The sequence below is a fragment of the Corvus moneduloides genome, chromosome 11 (assembly GCF_009650955.1).
Source record: "Corvus moneduloides isolate bCorMon1 chromosome 11, bCorMon1.pri, whole genome shotgun sequence".
Taxonomy (NCBI): Eukaryota; Metazoa; Chordata; class Aves; order Passeriformes; family Corvidae; genus Corvus; species Corvus moneduloides.
Genome location: NC_045486.1, coordinates 9,213,874 through 9,237,516, shown reverse-complemented (window position 1 = coordinate 9,237,516; position 23,643 = coordinate 9,213,874). Strand labels below are relative to the sequence as shown.

At 43.3% G+C, this 23,643-nt stretch overlaps 1 protein-coding gene across 8 annotated transcripts in view; it reads right to left on the bottom strand.

The window, feature by feature from the left end:
* Positions 1–23,643, bottom strand: part of FHIT (fragile histidine triad diadenosine triphosphatase) — a 622,475-nt gene that overhangs the window by 82,395 nt on the left and 516,437 nt on the right. For all 8 annotated transcript variants that reach the window (XM_032120697.1, XM_032120698.1, XM_032120699.1 and 5 more), the window contains one exon: positions 2,516–2,584. In XM_032120697.1, the coding sequence (XP_031976588.1) occupies positions 2,516–2,584 (69 nt within the window). The remainder of the gene's footprint in view (positions 1–2,515; positions 2,585–23,643) is intronic.

The following is a 23,643-nucleotide window of genomic DNA, read 5'->3' as shown; positions in this document are numbered from 1 at the left end:
CTGGGCATTCCTTTCACTGTCAGACACTAAGAGCAGTGGGATTTATCAGCAATCTGCTGAGCATATACAGATGACAGCTGCAGAGCTTGGAGAGCTCAAAGGCATTTACAGATAGAAAGGGGTTTGCAAAAGACACGTTGAGCCAGAGCTGAGACCCTGAGTCTGTGGAAATTGCTTCCAATTGCTGTTAAACCTTTAGCCGTGGTAGTTAAACCAGGCACTGCAATATGCACAATTTATCCTGGGTGTGCTTTACAGTTGCACAGACTGTTTGAGGGAGGCTGATCAACCTCCATGTCACGTTTTACGAGGAAAAGCCTGCTGGGATGATTTTGGAAGGTGGTCTTTGCTGCCTAAACTACAACTCCATCCATCACTCAAATACATGGAAATGAAGTGTCGTTTATGAACAGGTTTTGGATTTTTAAAGCACAAATTTCATGAAAAATAGATTTAAAGCTCTCCCCAGCACCCACATCTCACCTAATGGTACTTTATCCCCCATAGATTTCCAGTATGTTGGCCTACCATGATCTACATATCTTCCTAAATCTTTTAAAGTATCTTCTTGTCAAAAGGATATGACTTGCTGACATCACACAGAGATGCATTATATCAAAACGTTTTTGCTGTACTGACACAAGTTCCAAATTATTTCCAAAGTCAGCTGTATTTTCAATAATTTGTCCCCTTTTCATTTTTCAAAATAGCTTTATTCGCTTATGATAGCAAATTGCTTAAGTCCCTCCATCCTCAATCCAGACAGTGATAGAACTCTGCACCAAACTTTTTATAGCAGCAAATGTGTTTTTGATTCCCTGGCATCCTAAAAAAAATTAAATCTTTCTTCAACTACAGTCTGTACAAAAGCGTGTTAGCTCTGTGGTGTTCAAGAATAGCTAGTTAGACTCTGAGGCTATACATTCTTCTGCTAAAAGATACATTATCACAACTATGTCTAAATATTTATGCTTCCTGTTTGCTAAAAGCAACACCTACAATTGCTATAATTGAAAATGACAAAATAAAAAAAAGTTTTTCACCAATTTGCCACCCTTTTGCATTTAACAACACTAATTATATAGTCTAGTTCATTATAGTTTTGCCTGTTTCTGTTTAGCTATAACAAGGGAAAAATAAATGTGTTAAAAAAGAAGCAAATGGAATTGTAAATATGACAGAAATGGAAATAGATTTTATGGTTTGATGCAGCATCTGAAATCCCTTAACACATGTGAAAATGAAAAGAACATAGAACCATACAATCATTTATGTGGAAAACACCTGTAAGATCACTGAATCCAATCACTAACACAGCATTGCCAAGCCCATCACTAATCCCTGTCCCATCTACATATCTTTTAAATACTTCCTGGGATGGGGACTCCACCACTTCCCTGAACAGCCTTTTCCAATGCCTGACAACCCTTTTGGTGTTAACTTTTGTCTCATTCAACTGCTTTTAACCACCACACCAGCAAAGATTGCCATCATTTATTTCCATTGGATCTCCTTGCTCAGCAGTCTCATTAAGGTTTTACTCGTATTAGTGGGGTTTTCAGGCACTACATTTCATATAAATTGTCAGTAATACATTTTCTTCACCATTTTTGCATATTTAAGTAATTGTAACTTTAAAACACACTATCATTTTTTTGTAAGTGGGGACTTGTCATCATGTAGATATCACAAAGGAAAAAATACAAAAGCAGAAAATGTCATGATGCCTCTTTCAAGCAGATGGTATTGCTGTAGCACTGAACAAGTTTATATTAATTACTTTCAGAAAGAGAAGGAGATGTCATATTTCAGATAGAGGATTCTACCAAACACACTAAGAACAAGTTGTAAATTTAACAATAGTTAGATTTTTTTCATAGAATCATTGTGACAGCTGTCAAACTGGGGAAAACTTTTTTGTTAATTCCAGTACAATTGTTCATTTAAACAAAAGCCAGTGATTCAGTCACACGGAACAGCTTATGAGCCAAGCTCTGCTGCACAATCTGCACACATGCAGATATTCCATCTCTATGCACAGTCGCTCTTTAATTTCCATCTTTGGGGCTACAATGTGATTTGTCCAGAGCTGAGCAGAGCCCTACAAAAATCAGGCCAGAAGGCAGTTTGTGGTTGAGTTGTAACAAGCTGCGTGTGTTTTCTCTGGTTGGAAGGGGGAGGTCTGGCACCCCAGGTGAGCAGCCAGCATAGGACACCCTCCCTCCATGCCAGGCTGACCATGTGGTCACCCTTTTTCCTGTGCCCTCAAACTAAGAGAACATAACTATCAGTAGAGATACACCCTGGGTGCAGAGACAGACCAAAGTACCTCCCTCAGAGAGGGAGCTCACAAGGAAATCCCAGTATAGATCTTGGTGCTATCACAGGATCTTTGCAAGCAATAAAAATGCAGAAATTCCACTGACTTCCTCCACCCATGGGAGGGCCTGGATCATTAAGGTGATTTACTAACAGCAAAACCAACTCTGAAGAAGAAATGGAGTGCAACTCTTACCTCCTCATAGACATCATCATTCCTGCTGAAGTCTCCAGCCCTCCTTGGAAGCACATGGACGTGAACATGCTGGAAACGTGAAACAAAATAATGGTGATTATCAAGATCATGACTTTCTTTTCTGAACTGTCACAAGTAACCGTGCACAGGCTCCCACAGCATTATTTTCAGAGGAAAATACATTAACCTGTTCCATAACTGTATCTCAACTCTTTGGAGAATATAAAAGATGAAAAACATGAGAGAGCAGCCCTGGTGTATTATACGAGCTTCGGAGTGAAATGCTTGGAAGTTTAGGGGCTCTGTGGAATTATTCATAGTTGTCAGTCAGAGACATATTTAGCCACAGCTTTGAAATAACGATGTCCCTTGGAGCTGAGTGTTGTGTCTCCGGAATAGACGGGAATAAGAAGGTGCTGGAGATGGGATGCGGTGGAGAGCTCGTGTGGCAGCCCGGGCTCAGGGCTTACTGCCTGGGGACAGAGGAGCTGCTGCCACACCACGGACGGCACGTGGGTAGAAAGGCTGACAGAAGAGGACAATGCCTCTCACAGGGTTAAAAAGACTAATGTTTCCTTTCCTCCCCGAGTCTGTGGCCCAAACACAACAAGCTGAAGCCCCCAGGGGTACAAGACTCATGCTGGGGACACACCTGCAGGGACAGAGTTTCAGGTGGCCCAAAACCTTTGAGGCACAAGGATTATGAGTCCAGTTTGGCAGAGCCTGAAGTGTAAGTGTCCCTCTCCTGGCACAGGGCCATTGCCCATGGGGTAGAAGAGCTGAGGACTGAGCTGCACAGGCAGCTTTGGATTCCCCAGTTAGGGTAGGAGGTGAATGGTGATGTATTTTTGTCAAAAGCGATTATGCGATCTGGGGAAAACAAACAAAACTATGGGCAAGAACACAAATATATGACTTGGCACCTTGATGCTGTGTTATTACTATTACCATTATTTTTTTCTGACACTCTCTTCATACCATAAAGGGAGGGTAATTCAAGATCCTCAAGACCCAAACTCTACTGGGAAAAGTACTTCTCTGCAGTAAGTTCAGCTACTAACAACATTGCAAAGCATTCTTTTGTCTTTTTCCCTTTGTCTTTCACTCTTGAGTAAAGAAAAACAACTGAGAATAATTCTTCAGGGAAAAAAACCCCAATGCCTCTATGAGGAGAGGCACAAAATAATCTGAGTGACAGATCACATTTATGCATCTTCAGATCTTTTTAGATGGTGTCTAAATCCTTTAAAAAAAAAAATACTGCATCAGAAACGGCACCAAATGGTTTGCATAGAAATTAGACAGCTTGCACCTGATTCAATTTGATGAGGTAGAAAACAGCTGAAACTCCTGCACCTCATTGGAACATTCTCAAAACATGGCGTAAGTCTATAATGAAATATGAAAGCAAAAAAGGTTTTCTTAGGGTATTTGTAAGAAAATTCAAACACACCTATATTGTGTTAGCTTCTATCCATAAAAATGTCTGCTCAGTGAATAAAATGAAAACACAAGGATGTTTCAGTTAATGAAATATTCTGAATACCACACTATTATTTTTTCTCAGCTTTACCCTAGAGAAACGGAATATGTGATTTCTTATTCTTATCATTATCCACAGCTTTCAGTGTATTCAGACTAGAGATGAGGGTGAATCTTGAGGGTCAAAAACTGTGTTTTTGAGTAATATATCAGTGATAGTGTTCTGATAGTGTATTATACTAATATATCATAAGAGCAAAAGTGCTCCTGTGATGTATTAGTGCAATGTATCATCTGAACATCACTGCTCGTATGATGTATTGCTCAAAACCACAAAGCAACTTCAAAGATGGTCTTCAGTAGCCCTAGGCCTGAAATTTCACTTTTGGACAGACTTTCAAGAAAAATAAAAGTGTAGATTAAAGTTTGCAGGGGTACTGTAAAATTTCACTACTGTCTCACCCCTGTGGTTCTCATTAGATTTTAAATTTATTCATCAGAATAGAGTCAATTCATCTGCCAGTCAGTTTCTTTCTCTTCTGCTACAAGGAGTGATAGTTTTGCTACAAGTATCAATTTGCAGGAATTTCTCTTGGCGACACGTATAAAATCTAATATCAGCTATCAACAACCATATTCCCCAGAAGTTTAGCCACCTTTAAGAGTAATTTTTATCTCTGGTGCACAGTGTTCCAGGACACACACAGGAGAAGATCTGTATACCCGTGACAGACGATTTGGAATATCAGAAAGCACTCAGGGATGTAGTCCAAAGCTCAGTGCAGAGATGCTGCACTGCAGATGCACAGACCAGCACAGCAGGTAATGAATGAGCCTAATGTGATCTTCTACCCAAAACGTGCTCTTATGATCAGTGTGAAAAAAAAAAAAGAAAAAAAAGTGTTTATGACAGCATATGGGCCACTTGGCATCAGTGGGGACGTTCTCAGGGGTTAGGCACCTTTACTACACAAATTAATATTCCCAAGGCTTGAGGTAACAGCAGTCAATTTAAGAGAGAGTAATTTTTTCCAGCCATCCTTTTATTTTTTTCAATTCTGTGTAGGGAAAATAACTAAATATCTGGATTCTCCCCACTGTTTGTATAACAGAGACAAACACGATCAGCAACAGTGTCTCACATATTTTCCTGCTTTTCAGTTTTACCAAGAAATACAAGCAGCACAGAGCTGTGGCTACCACATAGTCAGAAACACTGAACAGGGAGATTTCACACATTCTCTAATCTGCCTTTCAGCTTCTGGCCTTCTCAACTCGGAGTGGCTGATATTTTGATTCATTAGCAGATCTTTAATTGATCATTTCTACTCCTCAGTACTGTTTGTTACTGCTAAAGCCTCAATCCACCAAGGCACTTAAGCACCAGCTCAATTTCCAACCTGGGAATTGGTTCAGTGGGAATATTCACATCCCGGATGTTTTGTTTATGTCTCAGTGTTTTGCATCCACTGCTGGCTACAGGGAGGTCTCCCTAAATGGCAGTAGCAAAAAACAACTTCAAGGTGCCCACAAATTAAAATTGCTTCCTTCCATTTGTTTTCCAAGCAAAACAAAAACCTGCACATCCAAAAAAAACCATTTGCAATTGACTGAAATATGTCAGATGCAAATAAAACATTGGGATGCTTTTTTTTTTTAAGGAAACAAACAGATTTAGGCAAATCTTCCATCAAAACACTGCTTGAACAGAAAACATCTAAACTTTTACCAAAATTGTCAAAATAAAGCATTTCAATTTTTTTTCCCCAGTTATTGTGGGGGTCCTCATGCCTGGTGGGTGGCACACAGCCCCATCACATTCCAGCAGGCTGTATTCAATCACTGTTGATGGTATTTCATTTTTTTCCTAAAAAATTGCTTTCTCCTCATTTTGCATTATTTTGATTAATAAGCGAGGAAAGCAACACACAACAGCCAAGACATTTACATTAATGGACCAATCAATATCACCCACATCAGGGTAGAAAAATGCAGGCACACGCTTGGCATTGCTTAGCTCCATTCCCTGCTTGTCAGGCACTGATGGAGGAAGCAGGACACTGACATGCTGGGTGTGACAACAGTGACAACATGAGGATGCAGCAGAAGTCCCCAGATGGGGGGCACTGTGTGAGTTAAAGGTGTCTGAGCCCCCACTAGTTGCTTCTGATACTGGGGACAAGATTTCCAGCCAGGGATATCTAGAACAGCAGTAGCTGGAAGGAAGCTGGGGGAGCTGGATTTTATAAGGCCTTCAAAATTAAAATTATTAGACTAACAGTTTTCTAGGGTTGGGACTGCAGCTCCCTCTGCTTCACACTGTAAATAAAATCTCAGTTTGAGAAACTCCTAATGGTGAGAATTATCAGGTGATGCAAAATCACTTGTGAGAGCAGTTTCTTCAAGACCTTTATACTGAGAATGACACGGGCATTAGAAAATGTACTGCAAGGAACAAATCTGTAGTGCCACGGGGAACTAATGAGCCAGAGCCAGGGTGTGATGTCTCTGGCCTCCCACTGCACCAAGACAATGCTCTGATGAGCTCCATGGCATTCCAGTTGGGACCGTGGGAGCACGGGGCTGCTCATGGGCACTCTCGAGCATGCTCAACCACCACTACCAAAATCTGGCCGCAGGACAGGCATTTGTGGGATTACATGACTAAAGTGACTCTCCAGTGAACCAGGGCTGCAAAATGCCCAGAAAGTCTCAGCCAAAAGACCTGGAGCATGAGCTGTTGGAGAAACAAGCATTCAGGTCAGGCGAGTTTTACTTCAGCACTCAAGGCCATGCAGAAAGCAATGTTCCTGGTAACGGCTGGTTTTATACACTGAATTATGGTCAGATAACCAATGTGTCACCACTGCACTGGATTTAAAGTGAAAATACTAGACAAAAATAGACACTGAAAGAGATTTCCCAGGTAGACCAGAATAGTGAGGAGCAGATGACCCTGCCACACACCATGGGGGAGGATATGGATGTTGCCCGCAATAATTCATGAACATTATGTTGTGTTCACTCAGCTGCTGTGCTGGTTAGCAGAACAACAAAGCTCAGCTTCCAGTTGAAAGGGAGACAATAGTCTGTACATGAGCTCCTCAGCACCCAGGGTCTATTAGCAATAAATGTTCTTACAGGATGAATACATAAAAGCTGGCAAAGGGTCACGCAACCCTGAGCACGGGGGGCCTGCCAGAACTTTGGCAAAGGAAGGGCTGTTCCCCCTACATCTGCAAAAGCAGAACATGGCTGAGCTGTGCCTTCACACAGCAAAACCAGATGCCTTTCAGCAGCGTAATCCTTTCCCTTGTTACTTTTCATTCTTTCTACAGTCAAAGCTTGGCAGTTGAGGGTTTCCACAGTCTCATGGTGCAGCAAGGACAGGAAAAGCCGTGATCTGCTGTGGTTGTGGCCAGGCAGGAGGAAGGACAGGAAGGGAATTAGCAGCTCCAAGCAGCATAGACCAGCTGGCCAGGAGACCCCCACCAGCCAGATAGCTGGGAAGAAGGATGGTGGTTTTCGGATAAGACTTCACTTGCTGCAAAGTGCCCTGTCCATTACAGAGATGGGGGCTTCCTATGGGAGGTTGTGATAATGCTTCTTCCAAAGCACCAGATTAACTGTAGAAATTCCAAACTAATAACCATTCTGCAAGTAAGACTGTTAGTGGGCAATAAAGAAAATCAGCCATAATACAGAGATAGCCACATGAAAAATAGAGCAATTTTGTCCTCTCTGTAAACTGGGGTTCCATGGAGTCCTTGTTTGCTATTCTTGATTAACTGCTCAATTATCCCTGTTACAAAGTTATTCCATGGAAAGCCCTGCCTGTATATCCACAGCTCATTAGCAGAAAATGCTCCCTCTGCTGTCCTCGAAAATCCAGCGTGTCACCAGCCACAGGCACACTGGGTACAACTGCTCTTTCCAGGCACTGAAAGCCCACTTCCAGGGCCCTTGACCTGCAAATACTGGCAAAGATATCTTTGTGGGAAAACAGTTCCTATTCAGTGAGTTCTTGATGTTTTTCTGAGTCCTGAATTGGTTTCAGATGGAGAAAAAAATGTAAAAAATTTTAAAAAGTTCTATCCAACATTAGGAAAAGAGTTTTGGACAATTGAAACATTCAGTTTTCAGAGCCTTCAATATTATTGCCAGCATTAGTACTGTTTTTTCCCCCATTTCAGGAGTTATAAATTAGTCAAAGACAGATCACTTTAAAGGAGCTAATTTTTATAAAATAATAAATCATGACAGGAAACTACTTGAAACCATTCATTTCCTACAAAAAATGCCCCATTTTAAGGAATCAGCACTTTCTTTTCCAGCTTTACTAAAGCCTTGTGCATGAGGCTGAACAGATGCAGGCCCTCGGCATTGCCTCCCCAGCTGCTCTGCCGTGCTGGGGGTGAGGATTGCTCCAAATCCAGGGAGGCTGCGTGAACTGACACACTCTTGTAACACCTTTGGCTCTGGTTTATTAAAACACAAGGTTGAGGTTGAGGTTTGCTTTTCTGTCGTTGTGAGGAATATAAGGACATGATACAGATGGAAAGGAGTGGCAGAGACTGCCAGGCTTAGGAGTAGAATGTGCAGGGGAGCAGACTGATGCTTGCAAGGGAAGGACAGGGAAATCTACATCTGTGTCAGAAAGCCCAGGGCAGCAGCAGAGGAAACAGCAGAGACAGATGTGGGGATGGACTAGAAGAGCCACTGGAGAAGAGGGAGGGTTGAAGCTATTGACAGAATGAAGGTAGTGGTCAAAATTCTGTGAATCAAAAATGTTGTGCAAAGAGACAAAACAAGAAACTGGAACAAGTCTTGGGAGAGAAGGCCACAAAGGCTGTCGATGTGCTACCAAGCTGGTGCGCGAGGGCCCTTTGACACTTGTGTAAATCTGCATCGCACTGTGCTGTACACGCACCCCTAGGAGGAAAAATAAAGCTTTGCAATGATCCCTACCAACATTTATGCCATGGATTTGCCTCTGGAAGAGTAAGTATCAAGATACTTGCTCAGCACAGAAAACACGTACTTTGGAAAGCAACAAAACGAAGAGCATTTGCAAATATATCAGAAGCCAAACCAAGTGGGGAACTTGCAGCAGAGTACATCTTTAAGCATGTAGACTCAGAAATGTGCACATTCAGCATTCTCAATAAATAATGCATATGTCAACTGCTATGAAGTTTAAAGAAATGAGCTGTGGGTGAACTAGAAAAGGGATGTAGACCTAATGAAAAAAAGCACAGAAAGATTTTTAAACCTACTTGATATCTATAGTTATAACTTCCACGGCTGAAGGCAACTTTAGCATTTGCAAGAAAAGTGCCAACCACTCCCCTTCAGCCCCAAACCCAAGAAAACTGGCACAATAATGAGGCTAATAAGCCTGTTTGCTGGAAGTGGTGATCCAAATGTACATCTCTTGAACATCTCTTAAGGGATCCTCTGAGAGGCAGCAAATGAATAAACTAAATGGAAATAAAGGTTGGATGATTCTTTGAACTTGTATTTCCTGACCTCTGAGCTGGTCTGCAAGTCTAGGAATGAGGGTCCATGCATGGTGGTTGGAAGGTCAGGCCAAGGACCATCCCCTGCCATTATTCATTGTCCATCCCCTCTCCAGCACCCACAGGAAAGGATGGGTAGACCTGCAGAGCAGCAACCATTACGCTGCAAAAACAACCCAAAACCCTGGCAGTCCCAGCCTTTTTTACACATGGAAATGACCAGTGAAGGTGTCTCTAAAGTTACTTTGGAAGGTATGCTCAGGGATAGCTGGAGAGCACCTGCCTTGAGGCCCTGTGCCTTCCATCAGGGTCACTTTCCAGGTATTTTTGTGCAAATTTGGTGTTGCTGAGACAGAAATGAAAGCACAACTGCATTTCCCCTCACCTCTGATCTTTCATTAAGTCTTGATAAATGCATATTGTTTGAACACTTGTGATATGTACAATTAGGGTTCTTTAATTTATGTTTCAATAAAATGTTCTATAATAAACATTTACTGCTCTGTGAATAAACATTTAAATGAAGCTCCTAATGGGGGTTACACGTTTCGAAGCAGTTCATGGCTTTGCTAAAGTCTCTCCCTATATTTAATGAGAGTCATTTCCATAATCTGTGCATTATTGCTTAAGCCTCCCTTTAGGAATATTTTACAAAGTAAAATTGTGTGAAATATTATCAGCCAGAAGAGAAAATGCTAAGAGGATTATCAAATTGTCTTGTTAAAGGGACAGCACAAACTTTCATTTCCCCCCTGAGATGCCAGCACTGTAATTATATAAAATGTGCTTACTAATCATCACACTGGGTTGTTTTTACTGGGTTTTTCCCTCTGAGACCCAGGCTAAATTAAAAGGATAGGAGACCCCTGAAAGGTCTGATATGAAAGGCAATATAAAGCTAATTTACTTTCTGATATTAATAAGGGGAAGGACCAAATACCCCAGGCAAATCTTGTAGATGTAAAGAAACATCCGGCTCTATCAGAGCGGGCTGAGTACTGTTCTGTACAAAGCTGTGCACAGCTTCTCCCACAATGAGGCCCTGAAGCCCCACAATTAACAACCAGGGTCTCATCCCCATTTTGCTGAAACTTCCACCCATTTTCTCACTGACTCCAATAATGGCAGGACTCAGTCTCCCACGTGAGATATAACAGCATACTAAGGTCAAGGGAAATATTATTGTTGGAATATAGAGGGTTTTCAATTCTCTGGAGCCTCTGCAAGAATACAAACACCTATAAGATATTTCTTCCATATGTCTGAGTACATTTGAGGAGAACATAAAACTGAAATATATCTTCTCTGCTCTAGCAGGGAATAAGAGCATTATAGCAGCAATGGCCCACTCCCCCTTTAATGCAGGGAGTAGGGGAGAAGAAGAGAAGATTAATCAGGAATGTATGTGACAGGGGGAAGACAAGCCTTACATGCCAGTTATTCCAAGAGGGAAATAATTATCTCTAATTTTTGTGGCTATTTTGTGGCCCTTTTAGACAACTGCTGCAATCTCTTCTAGGATGATGACAAGGCTCCTGCAGAATGAAAATACTGTCTCTGTCTCCTCTTTCATTATTTAAAGATGTGTATTGGGTTTGTGTGGCTGGGGTTTGGTAACAGGTGTGGCTTCTGTGAGAAGCTGCCAGAAGCTTCCCCCATGTCCAGTTGAGCCAATTCCTGCAGCTCCAGGGTGGATCCACCACTGGCCAAGGCAGAAGCCCATCAGCAACAGGGGTGGGGCCTTGGGGAAAACAGATTTCAGGAGAGGGCGAAAACCCTGTGTGAAAGCAACTACAGCCAGAGAGAGAAGTGAGATGTGAGAAACAGCCCTGCAGACACCCCGGTCAGAGCAGGAGGGGCAGGAGCTGCTCCAGCCCCTGCTGCAAAACATGGTGAGGTGCCCTTGCAGCCCATGGAGGAACATAGTGTGGCAGGGGATACCCAAAGAAGGCTGAGACCTCATGGGAAGATGTCATAGGGGCTAGAAAAAAAACCATGTGTCCTTGGTTTTGATGATAATTCTTAAACATGTGATTCACAGAGGTGAGGGGTGGAATGTGTTGCTTTCGCTCAGCCTGGTTTTTGGTATTGGGGGCCACAGAGGTGGCTTCTGTGAGAAGCTGCTGGAAGCTTCCACCATGTCCGGCAGAGCCAATCCCTGCTGGCTCTGAAGATGGACATGCTGCTGGCCAAAGCTGGGCCAATGAGAGATGATGGGAATGCCTCTGTGATAACATACTTAAGAGGAAAATCAAAACAACTGGGGGCACAGTTCTTTCCTAGCCAGAGAAGAGGAGGAGGTGAGAGCATGTGAGGGGAACAACACGGAGACACCAAGGTCAGTGGAGAAGGAGGGACAGGAGGTGCTCCAGGCACCAGAGACAAGATTCCTCTGCAGGCCATGGTGAGGACCATGGTGAAGCAGCTGTGCCCCTGCAGCCCGTGGGGATCCACGGGGGATGCAGAGATCAATCCACAGCCCATGGGGATCCCCAGGGGATGCAGAGATCCATCCACAGCCCCTGGGGATCCACGGGGGATGCAGAGATCCATCCACAGCCCCTGGGGATCCACGGGGGATGCAGAGATCCATCCACAGCCCATGGGGATCCATGGGGGATGCAGAGATCCATCCACAGCCCCTGGGGATCCATGGGGGATGCAGAGATCCATCCACAGCCCATGGGGATCCACGGGGGATGCAGAGATCCATCCACAGTCCATGGGGATCCACAGGGGATGCAGAGATCCATCCACAGCCCATGGGGATCCACGGGGGATGCAGAGATCCATCCACAGCCCATGGGGATCCACGGGGGATGCAGAGATCCATCCACAGCCAATGGGGGAGGTGCCTGTGCCAGAGCAGGTGGATGCCTGGAGCAGGCTGTGATCCAGTGGGAGACCCGGTGGAGAGAGGGAGCCCCTGCTTCCAGGCTGGAGCAGCCTGGCCTTGGAGGACTGCACCCCGTGAAGAGTGACCCACACCGCAGCAGTTCTGGGAGGACTGTTTGCCTGTGGGAGGGACTCACGTTTCAGCAGTTTGGGGAGGACTGCTGCTCGTGGGATTTGGAGCCACGCTGGAGAAGTTCACAGGGAACTGTCTCCTGTGGGAGGGACCCCACAGTCTCACAGGGGAAGGACTCCCCTCCCTGAGCAGTGGAAGAAAACCTCGGGTGATGAACTGACCAAACCCCCATGCCCTGTCTCCCTGCACTGTTGGTGGGAAGGAGGGAGGGGCTGGGGGAAGAAAAGGTGTTTTAAGGGCTTATGTTACTTCTCATTATCCTCCTCCAATTTTTTAGTAATAAATTCACTTTGTACCTTTAAGCTGAGCCTGTTTTGCCCTCGGAGTGTTTTCTTCTGGTCCTTATCTCAACTCATGAATGCTTCGTTAATTTTTTTCTCTTCTCTGCCCAGCTGTGGCAGGGGAGTGTGAGCAAGTGGTTTTTGTGGTTGCCTGGGATTTGACCAGTGTCAGACCATGATGGAAGCCCATGCTGGAGCAGGTTTACTGGTCTCCTGTGGGAGGAACAGGGGAGCAGGGGAGGAACATGAAGAGTCCTTCCTCTGTGGGGGAATTTCCCCAAGTCAGGTTTTGCCCATGACAGTAAATGGTGATTGATCTCTCCCCATGCTTATCTCTATCTACGAGCCTTTTGATGTATTTTCTCTCCCCTGTCCAGTTGAGGAAGGGGATTGATAGAGTGACTTTGGTGGGTACCTGGTGTCCAGCCAGGGTCAACCCACCACAAGATGGAAGAGAGGTGCTACTGCACCGAGAAAGAAATGGTTTCTGATGATGGCAATGTGACCAAGTTCATAAGTTTCTGTGGAGGATGAAATGCATTCAAGCCACACTGCTTCTCATCACAGAATCCATCAGTGCTAAAGGAGATTTCCAAGGCTCTGTGTCAGTACCTTATACCCTTAAGAATACATTTCCCAGGAACTAGCAAATATCTCAGTGCATACCCGTGCCACTCAGTAGACCGTATTTAGTTCTTTACAATATTAAAATTATATATAGCAGCTATGGGTTCCAAAACATGGGCTGTTTCCCTGTTTTATTGCCAAATGTGCACATTCATCACTTAGGTTTAGCTGCTTCAGTTAAACCTTTTAAATGTAAATTATTTTCTGTTATAAAAAGCTGATTGTGGGAGTTTTAGTATTTCAAAGATGGTAATTTATGTGACTGGAACAAAATAAAACATTCAACAGAAACAGAATTTTACTTGATCAGAAACACTTTTATGTCTCCGTATAGTTTTCTTTTCATATTTTCCTCCTGCAGCAGTGGCCTCTGTCTTTCAATTAGCTTGAAACAGAAGATTTTACATAAAACCATAATTTAATGCCATTTGCATATGTGTAATTTCACAACGTCTTTGCCTCTCATTTAAAGTATTTTTAAGGGGTCATGAACCAATGCCTGAAATCCCTTGTGCAACCACTCAGGTGTTCACCCCTCAACAGTCCACAGAAGAGACAATGGGGAAGAAGTACCAGTCTCCAAAAACCCCTCAGCATTAAGTCTCTTCCCTTGTCACCTCAAACCATTTCAATGACATATCAGTGAGGGAGCTGAAAATGAAGAAAGCAGATTTTCAGCATGCAGCATATGACTGCAGGTCCATCCCATTTTTCTTTGACTTACTTCCCCCCCTCAATGTTGAATTTGGGATACAAAATGGTTTCATGAAACTAAACAGCCTCCTTGAAAATCAGACTTCATAGGGCACCTACAACATCACCCAAATGGGACTGAACAACACCTTGGTTCCAGCAGCTGTTGGATCAGGCTTTGCAGAACACTGTGGTAGCAGCACTGACACCTTTGAAGATTTTGACAACAGCCTATACAGACTAACTCTTCTCCCAGGCTACCAGTGCAAAAGTACTGTCATTCTTGACTTCCCAAATAACTAGGATTTTTCTCACCATCTTTCATAATACCCACCCCTGCTCCAGTTCTCTTTCCACTCAAGGCAGTGGCAACACACTTATTAACTTCAGCTGAAGTCCTTCCTGGTTTGACTAAATGTGGCAAACAGATGTGCTAATAATGGCAAAGGAAATATAATAGTATGTCCACAAACTTAACCATAAACCAAAATGCACTCCATTGCCTTTATTCACTGTGTAATATTTTCAAGTTAGGTTAGAAAATGTACCAATATCCCTCTCTCAAACATTTTATTAACTTTTTAAAGTAGTTTTGTAAGCTCTTGTGTGGCAGGCAACATTTGCACAGCTCCCACCTAAGTGTGGCAAATGTCTGCAAGGCCAACACTGATAAACACACAGAAATGCATCTTCTACTGACTGCTTGCTAAAACAAGAACTCGATCATTTTACCTTACCAATTTAATTACAGAAATGTATTATTGATTCCATCTTTCTTCATATTCATGAGCTGGCTAGAGAGAAGAGTGAACTGTTTTGCTTAGTACACTTTCACCTTGATAAACATGAATTACCCTAATTGGGGAAGAAGTTATTTCAAAATTCTTTAAATCCACGGAATATTTTCAACAGGGAACTTTGGTGGATTTGTAATGCGCTCTGGCGTTTGCCAGGAACCCAGCTGAAACCACCAGACTTGCTGTCCTGGAGACCTTTCAACAGACACTTTGTCCAAATGGACTTTGACTGTGACGAGCAGGGCCATATGGGCAGAGGGGTAGCAGAGGTGAACAGTCTGTGATTACGTCCCTAAGTCGTTTAACCTTCAGAATTACGATTCCACACACTCTGCCACCCAACAGGAGGCTGTACAAGCAGGTGAAAAGATAGATGTCTATTCGTAATGACTATTTAGGAGACTGCTGAGCTCTGGTCTGTGCCCATGTTGGTTCAGTTCATTAATGTAATTAACCAACAATCAATCTTTTTAAATTAGTTACACAAAAACAGCTACAGCCAGATCAACTGACATGAAAGTTAGGTCACGCTCCATTTCTGCATGATTTAACATCCACACTGGCACAGAAGACAGGGCATGGAAGCATCAGAAACTGAAGCCAAATTCCTTTGAAGGCCTACAACTTAATTAAAGTGTGTAAAACTTGTGCAGCTGCCTTGGTCTTATTTGCATGGCCTTCTGTGCTTGCAGCTCAACACCTTGATGATATACAAACTGCTCAGAAAACAAAAGCGAGGGAGGGAGGGAGGGAGGGAAGGAGGGAAGGAGGGAGGGAGGGAAGGAGGGAAGGAGGGAGGGAGGGAAGGAATTCGGAAGGAAGGAATTCGGAAGGAAGGAATTCGGAAGGAAGGAAGGAATTCGGAAGGAAGGAAGGAAGGAAGGAATTCGGAAGGAAGGAAGGAAGGAAATATCTAGTAATGAAAGAATTTAAATAAATTTAAACAGTGTAACTTTATGCAGGACTTGAAACTGTACCTTAACAGCAGTCTCATGATTCACCAGTGGCTGCTCACAGAATAAAATGAAAACAGGAGATGAAGTCACTATTACTGTCTGTTCCCTTTCCATGGACTAGAAAAAGACTAGCAGAGTAACCTGGGCTTTCACTGAACACAAAGGTTACCTGTGTGGGGTTACAGCACAGTTCCACCATCAGCTTTGAATGCTGATCTGCTGCCCTGGGATCAGAGCTGCGAGCAGCTTGTAACTCGGGCTCACAATGTGACTCTTTCTTTCCATTTTCTCTGGGGGCTGGGAAAGTATTGGTTGGCCTAAACCTGGTGCAGTGTGTTCCTCAGAGCGATGGCAGGAGGTTGCTAAGGTGACCGAATCCTGCCCCTGCTGCGCGCCCAGCCCGGCGCTGGTGGGATGAGGTGCAAACAGCAGCACCGCAGAGTTGGCCTCGGACTGCAGAGGCCTCACATAGGACAGACAGGTGCTGCTTGCACCAGTCTGAGGGTTGGTTTCAGGAGATGCTGCTCAGGACCCTCCCGATTGTGGCTGCAAGGCCGAGGCAGCTGCGGGGAAGCGCCGGCCCTGCATCCCCAGCAGGGTAACAGGAGGTTCTGCCGGGCGGCTCCGGAGCATCTGCGAGCTCGGTGTGGGTGCACTGTCAGCCTGGTTTGACACTAATAGACAATTTCTTTCCCAACCCTTTAAGCTGAACCTGAACTAAACTGCTTTCCATTTCCCCAAAAGGCCAAGTTTGCAACTTTGCCGTATGCTTGTCCATTAAGAGAGCATCTGGCTTCTTTTAATCCCTTCCACTAATGGAGTTGATCCAATTGCTTCCTCCAGAGACACTGCAACACAGGCATTGCTGCTGAATGACTGCCATGAAACTGTGATCCTCCTCCTAAATCCACCATGAAACGCATGGGCAAGAGTCTCCCTGTGATGCAGGAGAGCACAGCACTTGCCTGGGCTGCGAGCCTGCAAGTGGCTGAGAACATTCCTCAGCTCCTTCCCTGTGCTTTGCCAGAATAGCTATTGAAGATGTCAGGATCAGACCCACAGACTCCCCTTAAGTGAAGTGTGAAACACTCACCCGGTTTCCACTTCCGTGAAATCAGGCAACTCGGCTGGTGCAGCAGAAAAGGACTGGGAATTGGGGCAGATGGGGAAGGATGCCTGCTCAAGTTTCATTATGAAAGCTGTGCATAAATTAGCATGACTGGAGGGGAAAGAAAAGGCAATTCTAGGAGACCAAGGAGGAATATGCAACCTGTCACTTAACACTCCCCACTCTCTGCAGTGTTTCTGCCAGAAAACCACCAGAGCAGGTGCCTCCGGAAATGAAACTGAAGGAGACGTAAGTGAATTTAAAACTAATAACAGCAAGAGACTTTAATGAAAGTCTCTCTGACTAGCTAGAGCTGCTTTTCTCATATAAGATTTTCTGGAGCTTTCATAACTCTGCACTCAAAAACCATTCTCAAAAGTTGCAGGCAGCATATTATCACTTTGTGCCTCTGTGAACACAAATGCACCTTTTCTGCAGCACACATATAACAGCAAAATGTGAGGAGCCCACTGTGGAAAACTCTTTATTCATTACCAGAGTGATCTCTATTTTCTTGGCATATATGCAATTCTTTGTCGTTGCTCTAAGATATAAATGCTGCTAATTGCAATTGGGCTGCTTCTGTAGCTGGGGGACCAAGGTTACAGGAGCTGGGGGAGTGCAGATCTTGCCCGCGTAAAGCTCCCAGTTTGGTCTGGATCTGCCTCACCCCACAAGCTGAGCAGGCAGCCTGAGCTATCCATGGTTTTAGTTTCCAACATTGCTGCCAGAGTCAAAAGCAGGTTGCAATGCACAAGGAATACAAAATAGAGACCTAGAGGGCAGGCAAAACTTTCATAAATTCAGTTCATCTACCAACATTGAAAGAATTAGTAATCAGAGAAGGAAAGCTACAGAAATGGTAACATTAATTCTACTCTGCTACAAGCCACGTGGTTAACACCATGACACCTTACCATTTACTGAGGGAGAGCTATTTATTTATGTAACCTATAGCTCACATTTAAATAATTAGTCTGCCTGATAAATTTTAGAACTTGCAATCTGTGTGCCACATTTGCATAGGCACAGCATATTTAATGCAGGTACAATTGTTTAACACCTCCAGCATCACATTAAAGAGTTTCAAATAATTAGCAGAGTTGGGCACTCCAACTTTCAGGCCAGTTACACATTAAAAAAAAAGGTGCTAGTTGTACAGTGTGAAGCTGCTGCTCCAGAAATGTAGCCTGCACTCCTAACAAGGGATGTTCAAAGAGCAATATGTGCTGCCTAGGAATAAGCAAATCAGGTCAGCTAAGACTGGACCTGATCCAAAGCTCCCCTCAAACCTTCTGTTATCTCTGAGAGTCTGAAGCTCCCCAGATCAGTCTGCAGTCTTTGGTTTTCTTTCAGCTCACCAGGAGCAAAGGCCTGAATTTAAGAGCTGCCAGCTACTTGTTTCTCTCTCCAGCATCAGAAGCTCAATGCTTCCCTACAGCCAGGTGCCAGAATACCATCTGCAGACAAGAATTTTTACATGAGGGCACCTTTCTAGAAGGTGAAGGGTTGTCGCTGTTGCACGCAGGGACGGCAAAAAATGACATAAATTCAGGTCAGAGAAGATGGTCGAAGGCTCACCCTTTAATGCCAAAACCGTGTCTTTTTATAGCATGGATCTCAAAAGAGAAATTACATGATTGGCCCCTTGGCTAGCCACCCACCAAAGTGAGTGGCTGACTTTGGCTAACCACCCATTTCAAAATGTTATTCCCAGTGAACCAAAAACAATTCCACTATGTTCTCACAACAGCCTTGCACCTGCAAATGTTTACCAAAAAAACCCCATCTGACAGCTAGCTTGCGTGAGAATGGAGACTTTCACATGAGACAGTAAAAAGTGGAGAATTTTTTCTCTGCTAACCTTCTCAGCATCTACAAAGGGTAATGCTCCTGGGGTGCTGTTCTGGATGCAGCAGTTCTGACTCTCTAATAAGCAGCAGCAGCTACAAAGGGATACTCCTAATGAGGTCTATTTACTCCTCAGCAGAATGGTCCCCACTTCCAGGTGGTGCGTCAGGGATGAGCTTGATCTTTGTTGCTATTATTTTGACATAGTCAAGTAAGCAAAACCCCAGTTGTGTGAATCATATCATGGCAGTCTCTTGGCATCTCAGCAGATTAAGAATGCAATAAATACAAAACCTCATAGTTCTGGTTGTAAACATAAAAATAAAACTGAATTTCAGCTTCAAATTTAATCAGTGGAGGAAACGGAGGTAAAAGCCATAGGCATTCCTACTACATCAGAATTTGCCAAACAACATGAACAGAACTAGCCTCTATTTTAGAAGTTAGGGTGTGCAAAGTGACAACTAGCAAGCAAAGTGATATTCTGGAAATCAAATCACAAATTAAGAAATTAGAAATGCTCACTTAAGAGCTTTCTTTTGGGCATCTCATCTGAAAAGAAAGCCAAAATAAGTCTGTTTATTTGCTTCTTAGGTAACTGTTGCTCTTAAGCCAGATCATCAAACATCCAAATTTAAAGCCAAATTTCTAAACTCACTCAGCAATGAGCAGAAACTGACATCAACATGTCTTGTCAGATTTTCAAAGCATTTCAATGTTCAACACACTTCAAAGAAATTAGCCACCTGCATTATTGCCAATCAGTTCTGAAAACCCTGTTTCATCTATGTTAAGCTCTCATGAAAACTTCTACCTATACGTCTTTTCCAAATGGTGTTTAGGCACTTCAGAAGCTATTTGAATAATTTAGAGACACATCAAGACCCTTTTCACAGGGAATTATTTTCTAGCTCAATCTATCCAAAACTGTAAAGAAACTGGGATCAATCCCACTGTGTCTATTTATCAAAAGTCTTCTATCATCACAGGACCTTCATCTCAGATAAGTAAAATGAAGACAAGCGTCAAGTTAAAAATAGCACTACACAGACTCCTCTGTTGGTAACTCAGCTGCTGGGAACATTTACCTCTATACTGTTCCAAACTGAGTCGAGCAAATAAGCCTCCTCTTGCTACTGCTGGAGAGAGGGAGCAAAGACCAGTATATATTAAAAGAATTTTGATAACTCTGGGAAGAGAAGTTACTGGGTGATAAGAATGTATTTTCCAAGGAGAACTGCCACAAGTACCTCTTAGCAGGAGGTGTGGGAAAACACCACATGGTATACTCAGGGACATAAAATACTCCTTTATTGGCACAAGGAGAGCATAAGAAGATGAAGACAGGCAATGAAGTATTCCATATTCTCAGGCATGAGAAAGGAAGAAGTCCATATTTGCAAGTACAAGGTGCCTTTGGGGAAGCACCACACAAAATGTGGCCGGGGAAAAAAAAGGACCCTATTTCTCCACAAAGAAAATAAACACTGCACTGAATTGTTCCACCAAAATCCTCATCTAGCAGGAATTTTAAGAGAATAGTTTTTTCCCCAAATTTTAATGGGAAACAATAGTTTAACAACTTGAAAATAACTTAAAGAAATTTCCTCCCCTATTTCTATGAGGAAACACACTCTCAGTTTTGTATTTCTCCAAGCATGGAACCAGATCTTTGCTGTCTCCACAAGAGGGAAAAGGTGGGGAAATATAGGACAGACAGGACAGAAAAACCTCTTCTTTGCCTCTTTAGAGAGGTTTTTCCCCCAGGAAAGCAGGGACTGCCCTGCCAAGGAAGGAGGACATGGAGCAAAGGGCTGATGCTGGGATGGCAGCAGGGTAATGAGCAAGGCTGAGACCATCCAAGTAGGGGCAGTGAAACTGTGTGAGGTCCAGCAACCTTGAGGAGCATCTCAATGTCATGAATCATTTCTCATGTCGAATCAAAGCAAGAATAAATATAATGGAGTAAGCTGGGAAATCATCCTTTGTAATCTGCAGCTCACAAAAACCAACCACCCAAGAGGATATTCCAAAGCAGCTCCTGAAGCTGTGTTTGACAAAACCTCTCCATTTCTGGAATGCTAATCAGGGAAGAATTAGCTGATCAGGGAAACACCACGATGGATGAGGACAGGAGGCCAGCAGCAGATTACAGGTTTAAATAGACTTGTTAACATCTGCTTAGGGTAAACTATAATTAAGAAATCTCCTTTCTTTGTTTGGGGGTTTGAGAGTTTTGTTTGTTTGGGGTTTTGTCTCTGCGAGTTTTCTGCCTTTCCAGTTCTGACAATGAATTTCCTATCAGGACTCTGGGGAAGCAGAGCAGACTTTCAGCATTCACAATCAGCAGAAGCAGAAGATCATGGCAATGGAAAGGCACTTTAGTCCCAGAGTTGTTACATTCTTTCAGAAGCTTTTCATCTTAGGAATACAAATCTCTAAAAAATTCTTCTTGCTTGTGGATTTACTTTTTTAAGCAGCTGCATCACTACACACCTAAATCTGCACAAACCACTGTTGCCCAGTTGTCTATACATGTTCTGCGACCTCAGTCAGTTGTCAAATCAGTTAAAGAAATCAATTCCTTTCGTGTGTATAGTTAAAAGCAGGTGTCCAAATTACACAACCCTCAACTGATCACTTTTTTCCTTCAAAAGTATGGAGTAAGTCAAAACTTATGAGTAGGGTAATAGTTTTCATAGTGCACAAATACATTTCAAAGGGAAGATTAAGAAAGAAAGATTTTTTTTTTTTTTTTTTTTGGACCATCATGACCAGAGGACATGCATTGCTGGTAACCAGAAAGCACATCTTGGAGGGGTAGTGGCTGATGACAGCAAAACAAGCCACAGGTTCACCCAGACAATGTAAACTAACACTTGTCTTTGGTAGGTTAATGCAGACCTTTCTAATCAAATTTTTAGGGGCCTACTTTGGCTTTAGACTGCTGAACCCAATAGGTGCTTTTAGCACAAGGAGTGGGATGGAGCTGTTCTCAGGGAGCAGCTTGCTGGCAGAGTCAAGAGGACGGTATAATATGAATATCTAAACATGAATTCCAGCCTTTTCCCTCCAGGGAAAGGAAAGCAGAACTCCAAAGGGTAGAGAAAAAAACCTGTGGTCCAGAGTAATACTACAGGACTCAGTGATTAAACTGGGCTGGCAAAAGGAAGGTATCTGCATCTAAATTTAGCTCCCTAAATAATTTGGTTTGGTTTTCCAAGGTGATGAATGCCTGCAGCTCCTGTCGACTTCAGGTGCCCACATTTGAAATGTTTGGCCTTTAGTCTTCAACTCGAACTAATTGAAGGATTTAACATTTCAAAGCTAAGGGGTTTTATCCAATCCAAAGTGCCATAAAGCTGCAGTTCCCAGGCATGAGGGATATGACACACGAACAACTCAAAGGCAAAGCAGGAGAAGAAAGATGATTACTCCCCAAAGTGCATACACTTGAAAGACAGGCTAATGAGTTCTTAAATGACATCATTTAATCCCAATGCTTCTCAAATACAACGCTGGAGTTTTCCCATCCTCAGTCATTACAGAGTGCAGAAGGAAATTTTGACTGTGCTTCCCCTGCCTGCTGAAATACAGCAAAAATGTGCCGCTCAGTTAAGTTCCCCCTGAGCTGCATAATAGATCGAATTAGCCAAAATCAGCCCTGCATCACAGCTAGGCAGGAAAGCAAGCCAAAGGGATCCTGTCCTCCCAAAGAGCAGACACATGTTTTCACAGAGATCCAGGGCCCACCAACCCTGGAACAAAAACTGTACAAAAGCATGTCCAGGGGCCACAACACGCTTAGAGACACCTCTAGCCAGGGGACACTGGTGCAGAGGATCCTATAGAGTATTAGGTCCTCAAGGTGCTCACACCAGGGATGAGCAGAATTTCAAGAAAGCCTTGTGAGCTGTTTAGCATCCAGTTCAACAGCTGCAGTGCAGAGGTTTTCAGGACAGCGCTATTCCAAGGAGACTCTGTCTACCAGGATCCCCACGGGCTTTGAACCAGCTTCACCTTGGAAAATTAAATTTATATCAGTCTATATGATGATAAGCAATACAGTATAGAGGCTTAATTATCAGTTAAAACATTTAATCAAAAGCAAGAACAGTGAAAATACTATTTCAAGAAAGGTGTGGTATCATGCAAAGTTCAAGAGAGAATTCTAACAGCAGACTGAGGTTAAGTGAGGCTTTCGGTGATTTAGTCCTTGCTCTATCTGGTAGACACATTTCAGAAAGAGCAGGGAATTGTGCATAAGGCTGCTACAAGAAAAAGGTTAAGGATAAATCCATGGATACGGTAATCAGGCAGCACTTTACAGAAGTGAGCCTATCCATTTCTCATCCACAATTTTGCACTGCTTGGACAGTCACCTCAGCCAGAACATCTCACAGTTGATCACCTTCTGGGCATCCACATGAAACACACTGGACTGGTCTGCAGAAATCCTGAGCAATGACAAGTTTAACTGTGGTCTCTAAGAGCCATGAGCTGAATCTGTCATTATAGTTTCTAAGTATGCAAAAGAAATCAAGCTCTAAAGCTAGGTTGTCACCCAAAGAGAATGAGCATTACTTAAAGTATAAAATATGTGTATTAATGCTTCAGAGAATTCAGATACTCTGCTGAGAGGCTCTGTGTGAAAGCTCAGAGGACATTAATAACCTTGTATTCAGGGCAGAGTTTGGATGGCATCTGGAACTCCACACTGAATGATGCAGATAAAAATAAACACTTGATCTTGTCCACCCCCTGCACAGAATAAAGTAGCAGCTTG